This window comes from Pituophis catenifer, unplaced genomic scaffold, assembly GCF_029215685.1.
Source record: "Pituophis catenifer annectens isolate HBS135680 unplaced genomic scaffold, rPitCat1.0.hap2 SCAF_12, whole genome shotgun sequence".
Taxonomy (NCBI): Eukaryota; Metazoa; Chordata; class Lepidosauria; order Squamata; family Colubridae; genus Pituophis; species Pituophis catenifer.
Genome location: NW_027256892.1, coordinates 11,743,035 through 11,765,800, shown reverse-complemented (window position 1 = coordinate 11,765,800; position 22,766 = coordinate 11,743,035). Strand labels below are relative to the sequence as shown.

The 22,766-nt window shown below is 42.6% G+C and overlaps 1 protein-coding gene across 1 annotated transcript in view; it reads left to right on the top strand.

The window, feature by feature from the left end:
* Window positions 1–22,766, top strand: part of PKNOX2 (PBX/knotted 1 homeobox 2) — a 134,235-nt gene that overhangs the window by 50,211 nt on the left and 61,258 nt on the right. The window contains exons 3-4 of the mRNA XM_070952260.1: window positions 3,077–3,248; window positions 15,013–15,201. Coding sequence (XP_070808361.1) covers window positions 3,077–3,248; window positions 15,013–15,201 — 361 coding nt within the window. The remainder of the gene's footprint in view (window positions 1–3,076; window positions 3,249–15,012; window positions 15,202–22,766) is intronic.

Here is a 22,766-nt window from a genome sequence, read left to right as displayed (position 1 = left end):
GCCCATTGGTGCCTCTGATTTGTGGCTGTGTATAATAGAATTTTCAACTTGTCAGACTCTTGGGATAGCTTCAAGATTAAAGCATTCAGGACAACAGGCTTGAAAGAAAGGAAAACGTACTTTGATTAAACAGAGTGAGACTTTCAGCCCTTAGCAAAATTGACCTAAGTTCTTTTCTATTTCCCACATATGCAAAGGCAAGGAGAAAAATGTCATCATTCTCATCTCTCGCTCGCTCGCTCGCTCATTCTCTCCCTCCCTCCCTCCCTCTCTCTCTCTCTCTCTCTCTCACACACACACACACTAAACAATCCATGCCCTATTGAGTCTTCTTTTCAGAGAGATTTCCTTATCTAAATGGAGAAACAGAATGACCAAGGACAGTCAAAAAAGCAGTGAATGCAAGAGTTACTTTCGACTTCCTGTTGGCTTGCCCATTGAGTATTCTTGTGGCAATATGGCAGGAAGCATTAGAAATCTCCCTCCCTGTCTCCTTTCCTTATACATGGCTGCTGCCAGATGGGGGAAGGAATGAAGGATTGCCAGTGTGTCCCAGAGACCCAAGACCCAGAGTCTTTTTGGCTAATGAGATTGATGGCATATAAATTTAATAAATAAAATGAAAATCATGTGATGCAACAGCAGTATAGCAGCACAACAGCAGTCTATATAGCACAGAAGCAGATACAACTTTCCCAAATGTCTTGGGAGTCCTGGGTCCCAGATTTTGGACACATTCTGCAAGTTAGCCCATTTAAGCTACCTTGTTTCAGATATTGTCACTCTATGATGCGGTGTTTCACCCAGTTAAAGGTCATGATAACAAGATTTTTAGTGGCATATATAGTTTATCAAAAGAAAAATGGATCTCACTGTTATGTCTGGCCCATGTTCCTTTCAGAGCAGCCTTGCTGGCAAATTATTGGGTGAAGAAGTGTTTCACACACCTCTCCTTTCTTTCTTCTTCCCTCCTTCTTAGTTTCCATGGGTCTGATGAGGCTTAGCAGATGAGTAACCACATTAAGTTTACTATTCTTAGCTGAATCCCATTCATTTGCTTGTCCTGAAATCCTGTGCTGGGCAACCTTAACATTGTAGATAATCAATTTGAAAAGCAAGATTGTGCATGTTGTCCATGACTAGACTGCTGCATGTTGATGAGTGACTTGCATAGAGACTACAAAAAAGAAAAATGAAAGCAGAATACAGGTTGTATAAACATAATCTCCAGGTGTGTATCTGATATAACTATTAGCTCTCTGTTGAAATGCTGAAAAACTTGTGAAGGTACAATGTCTTACACAAGGTTGGTTATTTGTCCCTTATTTTATTTATTTATTTTATTTTTCAGATTTCTATACCGCTCTTCTCCTTTCGGACTCAGGGCGGTGAACAGTCAAAGTAAAACACTTTATACACAAAAGTTAAAATAGATTTAAAATAATTATATAAATTTGGCCCATAATTTAAAACATTTCAATTTAAAACCAATTTCAAATTTTAAAAACCCATCATAAAATCAGGACAGCCCGGCTAACTGAAAGAAGTAGGTTTTAAGGGCCCGACGAAAAGTCCGGAGGTCTGGGATCACTCGTATCTCTGGGGGTAGATTGTTCCAGAGGGTAGGTGCCACCACAGAGAAGGCTTTCCCCCTGGGGGTCGCCAGCCGACATTGTCTGGCCGACGGCACCCTGAGGAGGCCCTCTCTGTGGGAGCGAACTGGCCGGTGGGAGGCAATTGGTGGCAGAAGACGGTCGCATAAGTACCCCGGCCCTAAGCCATGGAGCTCTTTAAAGGTGATCACCAACACCTTGAAGCGCACCCGGAAGTCCACCGGAAGCCAATGCAGCTCGCGCAGGAGAGGAGTCATGTGGGAGCGCCCCGTCGCTCCCATAATCCCCCGCGTGGCCGCATTCTGCACCAGTTGGAGCCTCTGGGTGCACCCCAAGGGGAGCCCCATGTAGAGAGCGTTACAATAGTCCAGACGAGAAGTGATGAGTGCTTGAGTGACTGTGCGTAGGGAGTCCCGATCCAGAAAGGGGCGCAACTGGCATATCAGGCGAACCTGATAGAAAGCCCCCCTCGCCACGGCCGTCATATGCTCTTCTAAAGACAGCCGTGCATCCAGGAGGATGCCCAAGTTGCGAGCCCGTTCCATGGAGGCCAATGATTCGCCCCCAATAACCAGCGATGGCACCAGCTGGCTATACCGGGACGCCGGCAGCCACAGCCACTCGGTCTTGGAAGGGTTGAGTCGAAGCCTGTTTCTCCCCATCCAGACCCGCACGGCTTCCAGGCACTGGGACATCACTTCAAAGGCATCGTTGGGATGGTCTGGGGTGGAGATGTACAGCTGAGTATCATCAGCGTACTGATGAAACGTTGGCTGGTTCTCCAAGCTGTCAAGCAATGAAGGACTTTCCCAATTTCCTAGTCACCAGTTTGCTAGGTTTAAACCTAAGAATTTTTGTATGCAAGACTGTCCTTTATCCTTCTGCTGTATGTTCCTGGGCTTTTTCCCTCTCTGAAAGAAAGTTCCCACCCAAACCCAGCCCCCTTCCTTGGCTCTTTCTTTCTTTCTTTCTTTCTTTCTTTCTTTCTTTCTTTCTTTCTTTCTTTCTTTCTTTTAAATTTCTTCTAATGGTTCTTTCTCAGTTATTTCATTGGGCGATGATAGAAGGCTTGGATTTTTTTTTCTTGTTATACATCTCTAATTCTGCAGTCTCTCTTGCTTTTCTTGCTTCTTAGTCTGAAAAAAAAGCTCTTTGGGGAGATTTCTCTCCTGATATTTTCCTTTAGGATTTAACTGAAGCGTAGGAAGCTAGGAAGCCCCCAACAAATTTTGAGATGAAAGAAAAGATGCTTGAACATATCTCTCAGGCACCTCCTAACTAAAGCAAGTTCAGGAACATGAGTTTTTTTCATCTCCTTTGAAAAAGAATGGAAGGGGAGCATTCCAATGCAGCAGCATTCATGAATATAGAACAGCATGAAGCTGTGTATACATTGAAAGATAGAAATGGCCTTGCTGATGCATTTGTTTCTGAAATGTCATTCTATTTCCTTTTCCCTTTAGGCATCCTCTTTTCCCCCTCCTGACACTGCTATTTGAGAAATGCGAGCAAGCGACACAGGGCTCGGAATGCATCACCTCTGCCAGCTTTGATGTTGACATTGAGAACTTCGTACACCAGCAAGAACAGGAGCACAAACCATTCTTCAGTGACGATCCTGAGCTGGACAACTTGGTAATTCTTCCACTTCGACCATTTTATCTCATACATATATATTCCTTGAACTCCAAAGTTAATGCCTGCGTTGCACCTGCCTCACCACACATTGGCCTTCATATTGAAAGTCTCTGACCTAACAGCAAGGAAATCTAGGTTCTACTTCTTCAATAAATGAGGCCAAACTTTATTTAACAACACATATTTCACTGGCCAAATTGTGCCCTCTCACCACCGATCTCTGCCACAATGATATCCCTGCTCCTTTACCATGCCCTCACCAGAAGTCTCAGTTCAGAACCTTAGAAGTGCCACATGTTTTCCTCTAATAATGACATTCCCTGCCTCTTAATGAGAGATAGCATGAGTGATGATCCATTGTAAGGATCATTGATGATCCACTTGAGCAATCTGTATTCAAACAACTCAAATAGGTTGGTAGCCATTGACCAAGATGATAGGAAAAGTGTGGCCATCAAGATTGGAGTACTGCTGTTACTATTGAAGAGGCTGGTTGATAGAAGATCACATGTTATCTCTCATTTCAAGCTGGTGGGTGTGGACAAATGAAATAGAGGGGAGATTACTGATGATAATTGTCAGGCACAAAAGATCAGGTCCTCATATCAGGTCCACAACTGAATGTTCAATTAAGCTGATTTATTGCTAAGAGCCTGTGCACAGGAATCTTCTCATCTAATAGCCAGCACTTGGTTAGCAGTAGATAAGGGTCACAGGCACTCAAAGAGGGTTGGACATAGTTCACTTGTGGCTACATAAGGATTTTAGGCTGATCCCTTTTTTCACTCTATCCCCCAGCTTCTGTATATGTGTGTGTGGGGGGGGTGTATAGGTCTTTGGTTATTCAGGTTTTCTCCCGTATAAAATTGGAAGTGTCTTGGCGATGTTTCAACGAAGTCTCATTCGTCATCTTCAGGCTGGTGTTTTCGGCTTCATGCTTCTAGGAGCAATGTGTGATGGCAGCTGTTTCTTCCTTTTAACTGCCAGTGGGGGTGTGAACTGATTGGGTGGGAGCTTGGCTGTGTTCTGATTGGGTGGAGGTGTGTTCTGATTGGTTGGGGGCTTGGCTGTGCTCTGATTGGATGGGGGTGTGTTCTGTTTAGGTGGGGGCTTGGTTGTGCTTGGGTTAGTCTGAGTTGCAGGAGGATTTGAGCTGGTGAGCTGTGTTGCTGTTGTTTGGCTTCACGATCGTGGTCATGCCACATCTTCATGGTGGGTATCAGTTTGCTTCATGTATGGATTGGAGGAGTTTAAAGTGGCTAATGATGCAGCTGTAGTCTGGCTTCTGGTTTGTGGTCGTGCCTCATCGGTGTGGGTTGGGTTTGCTTTTTGCGTGGATGTGTGGTGGTGACATCCTGTGTGGTTTTCGTGAGTGTGGGTCTGGTGTTATTCTTTGTGTTAGGGACTCGTTTGTCAATAAGGGCAGGTTTCCAAATGGCTGGTAAGCGGGAGGTATCATCTTGTTTAGTCATACTGTGTGGGCGTTTTTCTATCTCGATGGCTTCTCTGATTATTCTGTTGTTAATGAAGCAAACTGACACCCACCATGAAGATGTGGCATGACCACGAACATGAAGCCAAACAACAGCAACGCAGCTCACCAGCTCAAATCCCCCTGCAACTCAGACTAACCCAAGCACAACCAAGCCCCCACCTAAAGAGATCACACTCCACACACCCCCAGCCAATCAGAGCACAGCCAACCCCCCTATCCAATCAGAGCACAGCCAAGCCCCCAACCAATCAGAACACACCTCCACCCAATCAGAACACAGCCAAGCTCCCACCCAATCAGTTCCCACCCCCACTGGCAGTTAAAAGGAAGAAACAGCTGCCATCACACATTGCTCCTAGAAGCACGAAGCCAAAAACACCAGCCTGAAGATGACGAATGAGACTTCGTTGAAATGTCGCCAAGACATTTCCAATTTTATGCGGGAGAAAACCCGAATAACCAAAGACCTACATACAAACACCCGCGAAAACCTCAGAAAACAAATATATACATACATACATACATACATACATACATACATACATACATACACACACACACACACACACACACACACACACCTGTACAGTATATATATATATATATATATATATATATATATATATATATATATATATATATATATATAGGGGCCTGTGAGCACAATTTCAGTTCACCAAATACGTATGAATCTAAGAATTCTAAGATATATCATTCAATGGAAGTAACATTTTTCAGTTTCGTGTAGTGATCTGGAACAACTCTATGCCAGACACTTCACCCAAATTTAAAAAGACAGCTGATTATACATATTCTTAAATTCTGAGTCCTTGGCAGCTATCTGAAGATGCCAATTGCTGACACTGAGTTTTTTGGGTTGGTCACTTTGACATCCATTTTGACTGTGCAAACACTCTCTCTCTCTCTTTGGCAACTTCTTTCAATATTTGGCTGAAATCAACAAGTTGCTGCTTCAGCTCTTGATGGCAAATCTATTTCTGTCCTGGAAAACTATATTTATTCCTGAAACACCTTAATAGCAGAAACAAATCTTGATTTTTCTTATCAGTTGGACTTGCAAGAATGAATGAATGAGTTGTGGACAAAGGCGAGTTAAGGGTTATGTATTAAAAAAACCTGAAAGCAGCAATAGTTGTAATTTTCCTCTTTTTTTGTTTTTTGTTTTCACGGAGAGGGGATTTTTTCCTAGGTACACGAGTATGAACATTTCTTCTAGAGGCATTATCAGGAAAAGATTTGAAGGAGATCACAATGGGTTAAATGCCTGATTTTTCCTTGGTTTCAAGTGGGCTTTTTTGCAATTTGTTCCAACTCCCTTCTGCTATTTTTGTACAGATTATATTAAAGTTCACTGTTCTTATGTTAGCATCCTGTGTCATTTATCCAAGGGATTCAGTGTCAAAAGTTAAAGCTCTGCCAATGAATTCAAGAGCACTGTAAGATGCTGCTGTTCTCCTATAAGGCTGACAGAGTCCTTCTCTTTCCATCACTTGACCTCACTTGATGTACTTCTTTTATTGGAACATAATTAAATGCAATAAAGATGAGGATGTCCTTGGCTCTAGACTGTACTTGTGGCTGAAACACTTCCATAACCAGAAGACTTATTATATCCTTCTAACACAGCCCTTAAGGATCCCCAGTTCCTTTCAGATGAGACGTTTTAGCCATGGCACCAAAATTTCTAGAAAGTACTAAGGAAGACCATATAGGTAAGACCACTATAGGAAACTACAGATTCTATACTGAGAAACTTTAACAGCATATGAATAAACCTTATGCCAGACTGACCATCACTGGTTCTGCATCAGTAAATAATTGATGGTCATTGCCATCAACGTGTTGCATTTTACATTCAAATTCATTAACAGAATTGGTCTTTGGTGACAAAATGGCATTTTGCTTGAAGCAAATATGGTCACATCTGAACTAGCAACCAAATAATACTCATGAGTTCCTTTCTGCTGCCTTTATTTTCTGTGAATAACATCCCATTGTCCACCAAGGAGAATGGGAAAATTTGGAAATTCCCCAGATTTTCCAGAGAACTACAATCAGTCAGTGTAAACAACACATATAGAATTGGAAGGGATCTTGCAGGTCTTCTAGTCCAACTCCAAGCAGGAGACCATATACCATTTCAGTGAAAGCCTCCAGTGATGGAGGACCCACAACTTCTGAAGGCAAGCTGTTACATTGGTTGATTGCTCTCACCATTAGAAAATTTCTCCTTAGTTCTAGGTTGCTTTCTCTCCTTGGTTAGTTTCCATCCATTGTTTAATGTCTTGCCTTTTGGTGCTTTGGGAAATAATTTGACCTCCTCATCTTTGTAGGAGCCCCTCAAATATTGGAATACCGCTATCATGTCTCCTCTAGTCCTTCTTTTCATTAGGCCCAATTCCTGTAGCTGTTCTTCATATGTTTTAGCCTCCAGGCCCCCAGTCATTCTTGTTGCTCTTCTCTGCACTCTCTCTAGAGTCTCAACATCTTTTTTAAATAGTGGCGACCAGAATTGAATGCAGTATTCCAGGTGTGGTCTTACTAAGGCTTTGTGAAGCCATATTAGAACTTCATGTGATCTTGATTCTATCCCTCTATTAATGCAGCCTAGGATCGCATTGGCTTTTTTGGCTGCTGCTGCTCACTGTTGGCTCATATTTAAGGGATTGTCCACTAGAATTAAACATGTGGTGAAGAGGGGGTTGAGGGGTTTTTTATGTAAATTTTTGGAAAAAATTTTAAGGGGTCCCGGGGGGGGGAGGTAAAATTGGAACTAGGGTAGTGGGTTCGGGGGATAACCCACCAAGGGGAAGGTCAGGCCTGGCCACTATATGCGGCGGGGGGGGGTGGGAGTTCCGGAGGAAATGGGGGGGGTTGAGCTTGTCCAGATTGTGTTTTTACCATCGGTACTGTGAGGGGGAGGGGTAGATATGGCGGGAGCAGGGGGCCATATTATGTTAAGGGAGCGCGCACCCGCTGTCTCCATGCGATAGCGTGCTCCGGCCCCCAAGGCTCCACTCGTTCTCCAGGTTGCACAGACCCTCAGGGCCCGGGCCTTCGGCTGATGTTGTGCAATGCCAGGTCCGCAGTAAATAAAGCCCCCCTCATTTGTGATCTTGTTCAGGAGGGGGGAGCGGACCTGGCAGGTATTACGGAAACCTGGTTGGGCCTGGAGGGAGGGGTCCCTCTGGTAGAAATGTGCCCACCAGGCTTCCACGCATTCCATCAACCGAGGTCTCAGGGGAGGGGCGGGGGAGTAGCGGTTATTATTAGAGAAGGTTTTAGGCCGAGGGAGGCCACTGTTCCTCAGACGGCCGGTTGTGAGACCCTCCTTGTGAAGTGGGGTCATGGGGTTCAGATGGGTTTGCTGATCACGTACCTGGCTCCCTGCCACGTGGCAGTAGCCCTGCCCGAGCTACTCAACGTTATCGCCGCGGTGGCGGTTGATACCCCCAGACTTATGGTCATGGGGGATTTCAACCTGCCATCCGTGGGTGAGACGTCTGAGGTGGCTCGGGAGTTCATGGCTTCCATGACGGCTATGGATCTGACCCAGCTAATTCATGGTCCTACGCACATGGGGGGAAACACACTGGACTTGATTTTTGTCTCTGGACAGTGGCTGAGTGATCTCGAGATAGGGGACATAGTCATCGAGCCCTTGTCATGGTTGGATCACTCTCTCCTTCGCCTTGATCTTCGAACCGCTGCTCCCTGCCGCAGGGAGGCGGAACCGATAAGATGGTACCGCCCCAGGCACCTGATGGAACCTGATAGGTTCCAGATGGAGCTTGGGCCAATGCCTGAGGTCCTGGCTCACGCCTCGACTGGAGACTTAGTGGCCGCCTGGGATAGGGTGGCCGCTGGAGCTCTGGATCGAGTCGTGCCTTTGCGGCCTCTGACCTGGTGCCAATCTCACCTGGCTCCTTGGTTTACTGAGGAGCTGAGGGAGCTGAAGCACCGGAAAAGACGCCTAGAGAGTAGTTGGAGGGCCAGTCGCACTGAATCTGACCGGACACTGGTAAGGTCTCATATTAAGAATTACCTAGTGGCGATAAAAGCAGCGAAATGTACTCATCTTGCTGCTCTTATTGCGTCATCAGATAACCGCCCGGCCGCCCTGTTTAGGGTGACCCGCTCCCTGCTCCACCAGGAAGCGAGGGAGGACCCCTTGGAGGGAAGAGCCGAGGACTTTGTTCAGTATCTGTATGACAAAATCACTCAGATTCGGGAAGATCTGGACTCCGACTGGGTAGATCCAGTGGGGATGACGGAGGCAGGTCCTGAGAATGTTATCTGGGATGAGTTTGACTCTGTGACCCCTGAGGACGTGGACAGGATTCTGGGTAGACTGAATGCGACCACATGTTTGTTGGACCCGTGCCCCTCCTGGTTAGTGCTGGCTTCCCGGGAGGTGACGCGAGGCTGGCTCCAGGGGATTATAAATGCTTCATTGAGTGAGGGTGTCTTTCCCGCCACCTTGAAAGAGGCGGTGGTGAGACCTCTCCTCAAGAAGCCTTCCCTGGACCCAGCAATATTGGCTAATTATCATCCAGTCTCCAACCTTCGCTTTGTGGCGAAGGTTGTTGAGAGTGTGGTGGCACGACAGTTTCCCCGGTACCTGGATGAAACGACGTATCTAGATCCGTTCCAGTCGGGCTTCAGGCCTGGGTACAGCACGGAAACAGCATTGGTCGCGTTGGTGGATGATCTCTGGAGGGCTCGGGACAGAGGTTGTTCCTCTATCCTGGTCCTATTAGATCTCTCAGCGGCTTTTGATACCATCGACCATGGTATCATGCTGCACTGGTTGGAAGGGTTGGGGGTGGGAGGCACCGTATTATGGTGGTTCTCCTCCTTTCTCTCTGACCGGTCGCAGTCTGTGTTGACAGGGGGGCAGAGGTCGACCCCGAGGCCCCTTATATGTGGGGTGCCACAAGGATCGGTCCTCTCACCCCTTTTGTTCAACATTTATGTGAAGCCGTTGGGCGAGATCATCCGTGGTTTCGGGGTGGAGTACCATCAGTACGCTGACGACACCCAGCTGTACATCTCCACCCCAGACCACCCCAACGATGCCCTTGAAGTGATGTCCCGGTGCCTGGAAGCCGTACGGATCTGGATGGGGAGAAACAGGCTCAGACTCAACCCATCCAAGACCGAGTGGCTGTGGTTTCCGACGTCCCGATATAGTCAGCTGGTGCCATCGCTGACTATTGGGGGTGAAGCATTGGCCCCCACGGAGAGGGCTCGCAACTTGGGTGCCCTCCTGGATTCACGGCTGTCTTTAGAAGAGCACTTGATGGCCGTGACCGGGAGGATTTTTCATCAGGTTCGCCTGATCCGCCAGTTGTGTCCCTTTCTGGATCGGGACTCGTTACGCACGGTCACTCATGCCCTCGTCACCTCCCGTCTGGACTATTGTAACGCTCTCTACAGGGGGCTCCCCTTGAGGAGCACTCGGAGGCTCCAACTGGCGCAGAGTGCGGCCGCGCGGGTGGTGATGGGAGCGACGTGGCGCTCCCATGTAACGCCTCTCCTGCGCGAGCTGCACTGGCTCCCGGTGGTCTTCCGAGTGCGCTTCAAGGTTTTGGTCATCACCTTTAGAGTGCTCCATGGCTTAGGACCTGGTTATTTACGGGACCGCCTGCTACCACCAATAGCCTCCCACTGACCAGTATGCTCCCATAGAGAGGGGCTCCTCCGGGTGCCGTCGGCCAAACAATGTCGACTGGCGGCCCCCAGGGGGAGAGCCTTCTCTGTGGGGGCACCTACTATCTGGAACGAGCTCCCCCCCGAGATACGGAGGATTCCGGATCTGCGTACCTTCCGTCGCACGCTTAAGACGTTCCTATTCCAGCAAGCCGGCCTGACCTAAACTTTTCCTCTTTTAAATGGGAATTTTAAATTTGGTTTTAAATTATTGGGGTTTTAAAATGGTTCAGCCAAATTTATTTAATTTGTTTTTATCTCTATTTTAAATTTTGTATTTATATGTTTTATTTTATGGCTGTTCACCGCCCTGAGTCCTTCGGGAGTAGGGCGGTATACAAATTTAATAAAATAAATAAATAAATAAAATAAATTAGGGAATCTAAACATTATATTTAACACTAAACATTATAGAATCATCCATGGCTACATTCATGGGTCCATATGTCAATGGAAAACAATCTGTTAGGGTCCTCTTTCATGGGATACATGAAAAGAATCTGATTTGAGTAGTTGCTGTAGACCTTCTGTTCATCCAGATAAGTTTTACTTTTTTATATTCCTTACATGCTTTCTCTTGGCATTGTTGTTCTCATCATTATTACGGCCAATATTATTTGCTGTTCAATAAACACCATTCCCTTAATACTACTAAACTCAACTTCTTTTATTATTAATATTAGTATCTTTACTGTTATTGTTACCTCTCCTATTGTCTTCCTGGATTTTTAAACACTCACTAGCGGTAGTACTTGTTGGAAATCTTGCAAACCATGACGCTTCCAATGAATCCTCCCTCCCCAAGACCCTTAACTCCCAAAATTTATTTGTTGTATGTACATGGTTTTAATGCTACTAATCCTATGTAAATTGTCCACCACTGCTGACAGCAAAGAGGAGAGGAAAAGGCCAGGGACATTAACCATCATTAGAATAAGAATCATGTATTCCTCACAGGCGAGATGCACATAATTAGAAATTAGAAAAAGGTCAGATCTTGCCATTATCAACTCAATCAGCTGCTGAGTGCCACACAGTCAATTAATTCAGCATCTGTATTTTTTACAACCCCGCACACGTATTCCATCGGACTGTAACTCATTATCCGGACAGATATACGGCTCAGCGAAGCAGGGACATAAAATGAGAGACCCCAAGCAAATGAGCTGAGATAATTGAGAGATTTATTATATATATATGTGTGTGTGGGTGTGTGTGTGGGTGTGGGTGTGGTGTGGGTGTGGGTGTGTTACCCTTACACATGCACACATGCGAGAGAGAGAGAGAGAGAGAGAGAGAGAGATACATGGGCACTCACATAGATGCATGCACACAACTTTCCTTGCCCTTGAATGCTAAGTTTCAGGAAGACATTTGTTGAGCAGATTCAATGTTACTGGAGAACTTCTACTATCATTGTTCTACTTTTTCTTTCTTTCCCAAAGATCTTTCCAAGAACTCAGAGTGGCACTTGGGACTTTTACTCCTGTCTTCTTTCATCCTCACAAAAACCTTGCAGGATGGGAGATGCAGAAGGATGATGTCTCTGCTAGGTTCATAACCAGAGTTTTGTGGCTGAGAAGGCACTTTCCATCTTGACTTCTGTTTCACTGTACTAGATCAGCCCTATTCTGTGACTATTGGTGTTTGTGGGAAGAAAGGGCTGGTTTATCTTTCTAGCTTCCCCTGTTGAGGACAGGCGGTAATTGCATTTGGATAACTGGGGTAATAGTTCTTCCTGTAAGTCCTCCTTATGAACCACAATTAGGACCTTTGCTAAGCAAGGCAACTGTTCAATGAGTCATATTAGATTTTATGGCCTTTTTTGACACAGTTGTTAAACAAATCACTGCAGTTGTGAAGAATATCACACGGGTATTAAGCAAATCCAATTTTCCCCACTGATCCCATTGAGTTCACTTCAGTTCCCCCACTGCTTCCCCCAGAGGAAGGAAGGAAGGAAGGAAGGAAGGAAGGAAGGAAGGAAGGAAGGAAGGAAGGAAGGGGAAGGGGAAGGGGAAAGGAAGGGAAATTCAGAGTGTGACCTACTGACTGAGAGCAGATGGGCAATTGGGTTTGCTTATGGCAGGGGTCCTCAAACTTGGCAGCTTTAAGACTTGTGGACTTCAACTCCTAGAATTCTCCAGCCAGCATAGCATAGTCCACAAGTCTTAAAGCTGCCAAGTTTGAAGACCTCTGGCTTATGGTGAAGTTTAAGTAACAAGGATCCTTTAGTAGATGGGGCAATTGCAGGAATTTGTCCTGTGTTTGCACACAAAGTGACTTAGTTCTGAATAATCTAAAAATTATTCTCTCCAACTATCTAATTTTCCCTTCTGCCTTTTTTGTAATTCAGCTAGGAAAGCTTTCACACTGCCACAAGGGCAAGAAGTGTTTCTGTTATTTCACCCTGGAATAGAGGAATCCATCCATTTTCATTTCTCTTGGCTGCTTAATTTTGTGAGAATGTCAAGTTTGGTTTGTCAAATGAGAGAAAAGCTCCTTTTAAAATCTCGTTCCAAATTTATATTTTAGCAATAGCAATAGCACTTTGAGTTATACACTGCCGCATAGTACTTTACAGCACTTTCTGGGTGAGTTACAAGGTTGGAGCATTATTTGCATCTTGTCCCCAACAATCTGGGTCCTCATTTTACTGACCTCGGAAGGATGGAAGGCTGAGTCAACCTCAAGTCCCATCAGGATCAAACTCCAGAGCGTGGGCAGAGTTAGCCTGCAATACTACATTCTAACCAATGCATCACCATGGCTCCACCAGGATTTAGTACAAAAATGTGCCTTTTGAGCACAATTCCACACCAGAACAACAAGACACAAGGACATTTTTTTCCCGAATGCCATCACTCTGCTAAACAAATAATTCCCTCAACACTGTCAAACTATTTACTAAGTCTGCACTACTATTCATCTTCTCATCATTCCTGTCACCCATCTCCTCCCACTTATGACTGTATGACTGTAACCTTGTTGCTGGTATCCTTACGATTTATATTGACTGCTTCCTAATATGATTTGATTGCTTATTTGTTCCCTATGACTATCGTTAAGTGTTGTACCTTATGATTCTTGATGAATGTATCTTTTCTTTTATGTACACTGAGAGTGTATGCACCAAGACAAATTCCTTGTGTGTCCAATCACACTTTGCCAATAAAGAATTCTATTCTATTCTATTTTGTTTAGTAAGAGGCGTAGTTCAATACAAATTAATATACGTCCTTATTGATAAATTGCATTACTAAACAGAGCCGTGATTGTCAAATGATAACATTTCCATTTCTCTATTGATTTAAAATTGGGAACTTAGATAAGTTTATTTCAAATTGTTCCTTCCATTATCATAGAACAAAAATCGATATACTTTGCTCTTTGATAGCACCTTCCTTAGTAATCGTGCTGCTACTTCTTAGTGGAATCAAAAGCAAACTCCAAGCTGATAAGTGCAGTGGGCCACCCCTTGAACAGCCTGTGTCTAATAGCTGGTAAAGGGGACCATTAAAATTAGCAAGTTGAAAAAACTGGTTTGAAATTTAAAGACCATTTGTTACAATATTTTTAAAAAGCTGATTTACTGCTCTGTGGTGAATAGCTGAGATTTTATACCTGATTCAGGATTTGGAGCTGGGGCTATAAAATGGAAGGCCTCCATTCCATGCATGACATGTTTTATGTGTAAATTTTTTAACATTTATGGGGTACATTTTATGAAGGCCGAGACTTCTCCCAAGGGAGAGCTTATGAGGCAGATTTTTCATTCTCCGGGCTTGTTAAGCAGAGAAGCCAGCTGAGAATAATCAAGGATGCTCTTACAGAAGAATTCTCATGGCTGGGTTCCAAAATGTTCCAAAAATGAAAAGCTAAGTTTTCCCAAGGGAATATTTGGGAACTGTGCCTCTCTTAGTGCCACCAGCAGCATCCATTACCAGACATAGAACAGTATTCTTGACTTACAATTGTTCACTTAGTGACCATTCAAAGTTACAATGGCACTGAAAAAAGTGACCTGAGAATTTTTCGCACTTATGACCATGGCAGCATCCCCATGGTCATGTAATTTACATTTGGATGCTTGACAACTGATTCACATTTATGACAGTTACAATGTCCCAGGGTCATTGGGAAACCAGATTCACTTAACAACTGTGTTATTAATTTAACAACTGCACTGATCCTGGCCCCAATTGTGGTTACAAGTTGAGGACTACTTGTATTATAAATTATATCTTTAATTTCCCACTACTTATTATTAAATAAAGGGATTTACATATTGTGTGTGTGTGTTTGCCTGTATACAAATGCACCTGTACTTCTTAGGTCTTTTGATCAGAAATATAAGACAATTTTTTTTTTCAGACATAAAATAAAAATGGGGAAAATGAGAAACTGCATGCATTTTGTAAATGTTGAATTTATACATTATTAATTAAGGATCCTAGCAGAACTGATTATCATCGTTTGAAGGCATTATCTTATGAGTAAAGTGCCCTTGCTCTTCTTTTGGATTGTCTGCAGATGGTGAAAGCTATTCAGGTCCTGCGAATTCATCTCTTGGAGTTGGAGAAAGTGAATGAATTGTGCAAAGACTTTTGCAATCGTTACATCACCTGCCTCAAAACTAAGATGCACAGTGACAACCTTCTCAGGAATGACCTTGGGGGACCTTACTCCCCGAATCAGTCCTCCATTAACCTACACACGCAGGTAATTGCTGAAAAATACACTTCACATGCCCCCTTGTAAACAGCTACAGATATTCTTGAGGCAGAATCATATTTCTCACAATGTACTCTTAATCTGAAAATACCTCCTGTTTTGAATTCTGGAAAAAATAACCAGCAGCCGTACATTGGCAAAATGTGACCAAACATAGAGAGCCCTGATCTTCAGGAATATATTCATTATTCTTGTATTTCACAGTATGCACCAAGTCTTAATCTTTTTCTCCCCTAGCACTTTATCCTGCTCAGTTGCAGCCTCTGTTTTGTTTACATTGTGCTTGATTAGCTGATGCAGCAAAGCTATCAATGCACAATGCAACAAAGGGATTGTTTTTCCACCTGCTGATTGTAGAAATTAACTCTGGGAGATGAGAAAGAGTGACTGGCCCCAGATCACCCAGCTGGCTTCCATGTCTAAGGAAAGACTAGATCTAGATTTTACAATCCTAGTCCAGTACCTTAACCACTACATCATGCTGGCTCTCTGTCAAAGTTTATCAAAACCTATACAGAATACAGAATAAGAGAGTTGGAAGGTCTTCTAGTCCAAGGGTCTCCAACCTTGACCACTTTAAGACTTGTGGACTTCAACTCCCAGAATTTGTGGGAGTTGAAGTTGTGGATTTCAACTCCCAGCAAAGCTGGCTGAGGAACTCTGGGAGTTGAAGTCCACAAGTCTTAAAATGACCAAGGTTGGAGACCCCTGTTCTAGTCCAATCCCTTGCTGAAGCAGGAAACCCTATCCTCCTCCAAAAATCCTTATAAAAGGTTTGTACAAAGCCCATTGATTAGGATAGAGCATGCATGTGACATGTTAAATCTTAGGGAACAGGCTGGACAAGAGCTCTCTCTGAAAACTCCAAAGAACAGTGATCAGTCATAAACCAGGCCTTCTCTACATGGTAGCATTTGGATGTGCTGGGACTGGCAGTGAATTTTGTGGGTTACGAGCTCAGAAAGAAAGTATAGTTGGAACAAAGGACTCAATAGCCTGCCATGAGTGTAGATATTTCTGTTACATTAGTTGTGGAAAGAAGAGCTGAAGCCCTGTTGTCTCTTCACAATAAATTCTGCCAAGTTCTCAAGCTCATTACTGGGTTGGAAAACATCATCCAATCATCTTCCAGGAGAACTTTCCATATAAATAGATAATAGCCTGAGAGATCTCAAGATGCTAGATCTTCACAGTACCCAGGGATGATTTTAAATATGTCCCATAAGAGTTACGAACTTAGCTCTTGAACAGCCTTGTTGCACAAAGTATTCCTCTATTAGACTACAGTATTCTAAATGATTATTTGGCATGTCATTTTAATCCCATGAAGTTCCAGGCATTATTTCTAAGGCTATAAATTCACAATTTGATTTTTTTTTTCAAACTTGATGATTAGAAATGATGGTTCTTAATAGGATATGATGCTGAGCACAATGGCTTAATAGGATAACTGCTGAGCACAATGGCTCAGCAGTTAAAAATACTGAGCTTGTCAACTGGAAATCTGGCAGTCCAGGCTTGAGACCCGAGTGCAACGCAACAGATGAGCTCCTATTCCTGCCACAGCTCCTGCCCACCTAGTAGTTCGAAAGCATGCAAATGCAAGTAGATAAATAGGTACCACTTTGGTGAAAAGATAACAGCATTCCGTGTGCCTTTGGTCACATGGCCACAGAAAATGTCTTTGGACAATGCTGGTTCCCTTAGCCAAGAAATGGAGATGAGCACCATGCCCTAGAGTTGGAAATGACTGGACAGGGAAATATTTACCTTAACTCTGTGTGTTTCTTTATTCTCTTTCAGAAGAAACATTCCATATACCCAGCATTGGTTTCATTACACTAAAAATCATTTCAAAAAAGACTTACCAGCAATATAACAGTTTGAAAACTCAGGAAACTCTTTTGTAGTTGTCATCTAGTCAAATAGTCAGCTCTGTTCTCAAGGCTAATCCACTGTCTTTGGTTGTCTCCATTTGTCACCTTCTTCACAGCTTCACAAAAATAGCTTTCTGTATCTGATTCCTAATTACTTTGACGATAGTCTAATAAATCATGCCCGAGAATGTTGTCTTGTTCATAAATTTGTTACTTACAAACATGGCTAATATGGCATGTAATCTGAGAAATAGCTCTTTTTTCAAAACCTAGCATGCAAGATTGAAATTGTTTAATTTGAAATATCTGATAAAAATTGCACTTACCTCTCCCTGTTTGTATTCTAAAGAGACAATCTATTCAATATTAAGTACTATCATTGTCTAAAGAAATTTTCTTTATCTAAAGAAAAAGATCACCTGGGCTCTTTTCTCTATGAATTTAACCTCTCCCATACAAGAGTATGCAAAAGATTATCATTATTTGAGTGAAAATAGGTCAACCTCAGAATGAGTATAATGCGATTTGCAGCTGGACATATTAAAGCTATTGTATATATTTGAGAAAAATCATTGCAATACTATTGCAAGTGGTTTAGTAGTATCCTTTTTACTTCACACAGAAGTAAATTCTACCAAGTTCAATGGGACTTACTTCCAGGTAAGTAGATAAAAATATGAAATTTATATTAGCAGACATAATATTCCTTTAAACTGCAGACTTTTTGTGTTAGCACATGGAAATCTCTGTTTGAAAGCCAGAAAAATATTTCCAATGCAGTTTATGATCCAAGTTGCATTATTTCCTTCAAAATGTGTTTTGGGGTTGGGGTCAAAATTGCTCTCGCTTTCTGATTGGTTGTGGAGATGGCAGGACCTAACTGACACTTTACCTTCAGATAAGGAAGGACTACAATTCTTAAAATCTCAATCAGACATGGCTTTGTTTATATGTATTTTGCCAGACATAAATCAGAAGACAAATGTCTGGTTATGTCCTGTATGGATAGTATGCTTTTTATGATAATTTAGAACATTTCAGAATTTGCAAAAAACACATAAAACCCACTTCCAAAATATATAGATTTTCAACAACTGGCATACATGCTCATATTCTATGCTCATTTGATACTAACTTTTTTGAAGCTTTCAGATTTGGATTTCTGGAGAAGACATGAATATATACGTACAAGGACCTATTTAAAATTAGAAAAGAAACTACATACTGTCGGGGTGGGGGGGGGGCGGAGTATTATATAGGATCAAGAGCTGCAACATTTCCAAATCTGTTAGTTACTCTTAATTTCTTTCTCAACACTTGACATGTTCCTGCATCATCAAATGTATAATGCTTGGCAAAAGCATAACTTTCAAAAGAAAATCTGATTGAACATGCTGAGTAGTTCCTCAATTATCCTTTACAAAATGAAAAAGACTGTAAAAGAAGCATAAAAATGTACCCTCACAGAAAACAAATATACCTTTCTTTAAATTTCTATTCCCTAAAAGAAGAAAGAGAGAGAGAAATGCTGTGGAAAGAATAATATCCTTTTTAGGCATGAGTAATCTACTGTCAAAAAAACTAAAAAGATGTTCTGTCCCCGTCTCCACACACACACAAACACAGCCAGCCGAGGGTTAAGAAAACACTTGGCACGCACACCGGTTGTTATCTAAAACTTGGCAGCTATACGAGCATCGACTGCCAAGGGCTTTACTTCATCAGATAAACAGAAAAATACATACAAATTGCAAATAGTCCAGTTCAAAACAAGGAACCTTCGGCAGATTTAGGCGTTGTTCAAGTGACTAGCCAGAGTTAGTTTTTGTTCGTCACAGAGTCTTAAAGGGCCACCATATCTCTTATATAGTCTCTGGGGTGTGGTCCAGTTATAATCCCTGGCACGCCTCCTTAACTGTTGCAACCGTTTATCACGCCTTCGTTGGCATGGATCCAGGAACGACAGATCACCTCCCTCGCTCTCATCGGAGACACCTGGCTCCTGGCTAATCTCCTCTTCCTCGGCCGGCACTTGAGGCAGTGCCAGAGGGGAGGGGCCTGGAGAGGGAGGCCTGGCCGACTCCTCTTCTTCATATTCGGAGCCTTCTTCCTCCGATGAGATAGGCTCGGAGGGCGGGGCCACAACAAAAGAGATTTACAAAAATGTCAATGAGTTACTAGAAGATGAGTTTCTCCACTCAGAAAGTATCCAATGGAATTATCTGTTTGAGTGAAAAGCAAGCTAACAAATGATGCAAGTCTGAGTTCCAACCAGAGATACAAAAGAAACAAAACTTCAACAGTTCTATGGGATTTTTGAACCCTTGTTGATACAATATCCCAACAATGTCAAAATAAATATAGGAGACTGGGAGGGGGTATGATGGTTCAGTGGTTAAAGAGGCTGAACTTGTCAGCTGGAAAGCTGACCATCTGGATTCGAGACCCAAGCTCTGTGTGACGGGGTGAGCTCTCATTACTTGTTCTAGCTTCTGCCCATGGAGCAGAAGGATGCAAATGCGAGCAGATAAATAGATACCACTTCAGTGGGAAGGTTACAATATTATGTGCACCTTTGGTGTACAGTCATGCTGGCCACATGACCATGGAAGTGTCTTTGGATAACACTGGCTCTGTTGGCTAAGAAACAGATGAGCATTGCCTCCTAAAGTCGGACAGAACTGAGCAGGGGAAACCTTTGCCTTTATAGGAGACTGGAATGTTAAAGCTGAAAATACAGTAGCATGCAATATAATGGGGAAATATGGACTCGATATACAGAATGATGGAAAAGACGATCAAGAAAATACTAAGTTAATAATAAATACCTTATTTCAGCAATCTAAAAGACATTGCTACATGGACAGTCATCAAAATTAAATTGATTGTATATTCTTCAAGTAAAGGTGGAGACATTCTATTCTGTCAGTACAGCCAAAAATGAGTGCTGATTCCAACTCAGATCACAAGCTCCTTCTTGCAAAATTACAGTGAAACTAAAGAAAACAAATAAAATCATCAAACCAACAACGAATGTCTTCAGTAATGTATCATAGGATTATGCAGTGATGCTACAGCATATAGATTTAATGGATTAGAATGGATAAATAGAACGCCTGAACAATTCTGGGCTAAAATTTATGACATTATTAAAGACAACACAAATAAAACTATCCAAAAGAAAAAGAATACAAAATGCTTCTATAGGTTGAAAATAGCTGAAAAAATACAGGGGGAAAAGGCCACAGAGGGAGAGAAAACTGCACCCCATTAAACGCTGATAAGAATAAGAAGAGATAAGGAATTGTATCTAAATCATGAGTGCAGAGAAATCAAGGATAATGATAGAAAGGAAAGGTCATAAAATTTATTTAAGAAAGTTACAGAAATCATGAGAAATTTTAATGCAAAGAGGGACATAAAAATAGGGCAAAGATCTGTCAGAAAAGAAAAATATAAAGAAGAAATGTATACAAATGTACAAAAAGGTATCCATTAAAATATACCCACACGTTGGGGAAAATAAGTTAAATGGGCCCTGGAAAATACTCCTAACAACGTTTGCAAGAGTTGCTAAAAGACTAGTACAAATCTTTAAAAGCTTGCAAGATGATAGAGTGAAAGTGCCAAGCAGATATGTAAAACATAACAGAAGGTCAAGGCACTGGAAAAGATAAACATATGTTCTGTTACCAGAAGAGAACACTCCAACTACCAAACAACCTGTTTATCTCATTTCTTCTAAGATAACACTTCAGATGTTGCATCCAGGTGTCAACAATACATGGGCCAGGAGCTCTCCAGACTGGATTCAGAAGAGTCAGTGCAACCTGAAAACACATTGCTACCATCCAGTGGATAATGAAAAAAAATCTATCTTTGCTTTATTGATTATAGAAAGGCTTTTGACTGTGTAGAATGTAGACAGCACAAACTGTGGATAGCCCTTAAAGCATGGATGTACTGGCTAATCTCAGCATGTTAAAGAATTTATATGACGATCAAGGGGGGAAAAACCCCAGAATATGATTTTTTTTTCAAAATTGGGAAAACTATGGACCAAGTTTAATTGGAATTAAAATTGCTTAAACCTCAAATACTACTTTGATACCTTGAAGTCAGAAAGACTTAAAGAATCTGCTGTTACAGATGAAAGAGTGCCAAAACTGGTCAATATTAATACTAAAATTTCAAAAAATATATAAATATATGCATATCTTAACTTTATAACATTAATAACATAAAAAAAAATGTCAACTGGCAAGGCCAACCCAACACAAACAGGGAGCGAAGAAACTGAAGTAATAACAGGCTTTATTTTCCAGGACTGAAAAATCAACAAGGATGGTGACCATCATTTTAAAATAAAGAAAAGTGAGTCTGCTACCTGGGAAAATGACTCTGACAAACCTGGACAAAATATTAAAGGGCAGAGACTTCATACTGATATCAAAAGTACTTATTTTCAAGGCTATGCTTTTTCCAGTTATAAGATATGGAGCATCAGAACAGCTGAATGCATTTAAAAAAATGATACCTTTGAATTTTTATCCTGGAAAAAAATGCTGATAATATCTTGGATTGTAAGAAGATCAACAAGTCAGTGCTCAATAAAAGAAAACTCATGAAAGCATCAATGATGAGACTAAAGCCTAAATATTTTGGACCCATTATATGAAAGCAAGTCAGTGGAGAGGACCCTGATGCTTGGAAAAATGGAAGGTGATTGAAAAAAGAACTGATGGGAAACAAGATGGCTGAATACTACTGACCACAATTGTGGGAACCTAAAAAAAAACCCCAACTATTCACAAATCAAACTATTATACGCCAGATCACAAAGAGCCAGAGGCTGCTGATCAATATCAAAAAACAATAAACTAACAATAAATGAAATAACAATTCTATTATTTCCTTAATAATCTATTTAACAGAGTAACAGAGTTGGAAGGGACCTTGGGGGTCTTCTAGTCTAACCCCCTGCTCAAGCAAGAGACCCTATACCATGTTGTGGCCCCGCCCTCTGAGCCTGTCCCATCGGAGGAAGAAAGCTCCGAGCATGAGGAAGAGGAGTCAGCCAGGCCTCCCTCTCCAGGCCCCTCCCCTCTGGCACTGTCTCAGGTGCCGGCCGAGGGAGAGGAGATTAGCAGGGAGACAGGTGGCTCGGATGAGAGCGAAGGAGAAACATCATTCCTGGACGCACGCCTCCGAAGGCATGATAAACGATTGCAGCAGCTCAGGAGGCGTGCTAGGGATTAGAACTGAGTCACTGGACCACACCCCAGAGACTATATAATAGAGGGTGGTGGCCAGTGATCCTTGCGACGAACAAAACTAAACCTTGGATAGTCACTAAAGCCTCGTTCGGAACTGCTGGGAGGAATATTTATTGTTGTTGGACTTTTGGACGCTGAGTATATTATCTTTCTGTTTCTGTGGAAATAAAGCACTTGGCAGACGGCGTGTATATCGCTGCCAAGTTGGAGATAAAGACCTGGGTGTGTTCCAAATGCTTCCTTAACCCTCGGCTGGCTGTGTTTGTGTGTGTGTGTGGACGGGGACAGATCATACCATTTCAGACAAATGGCTGTCCAGTCTCTTCTTAAAAACCTCCAGTGTTGGGGCATCCACAACTTCTGGAGGTAGGTCGTTCCACTGTTTAATTGTTCTCACTGT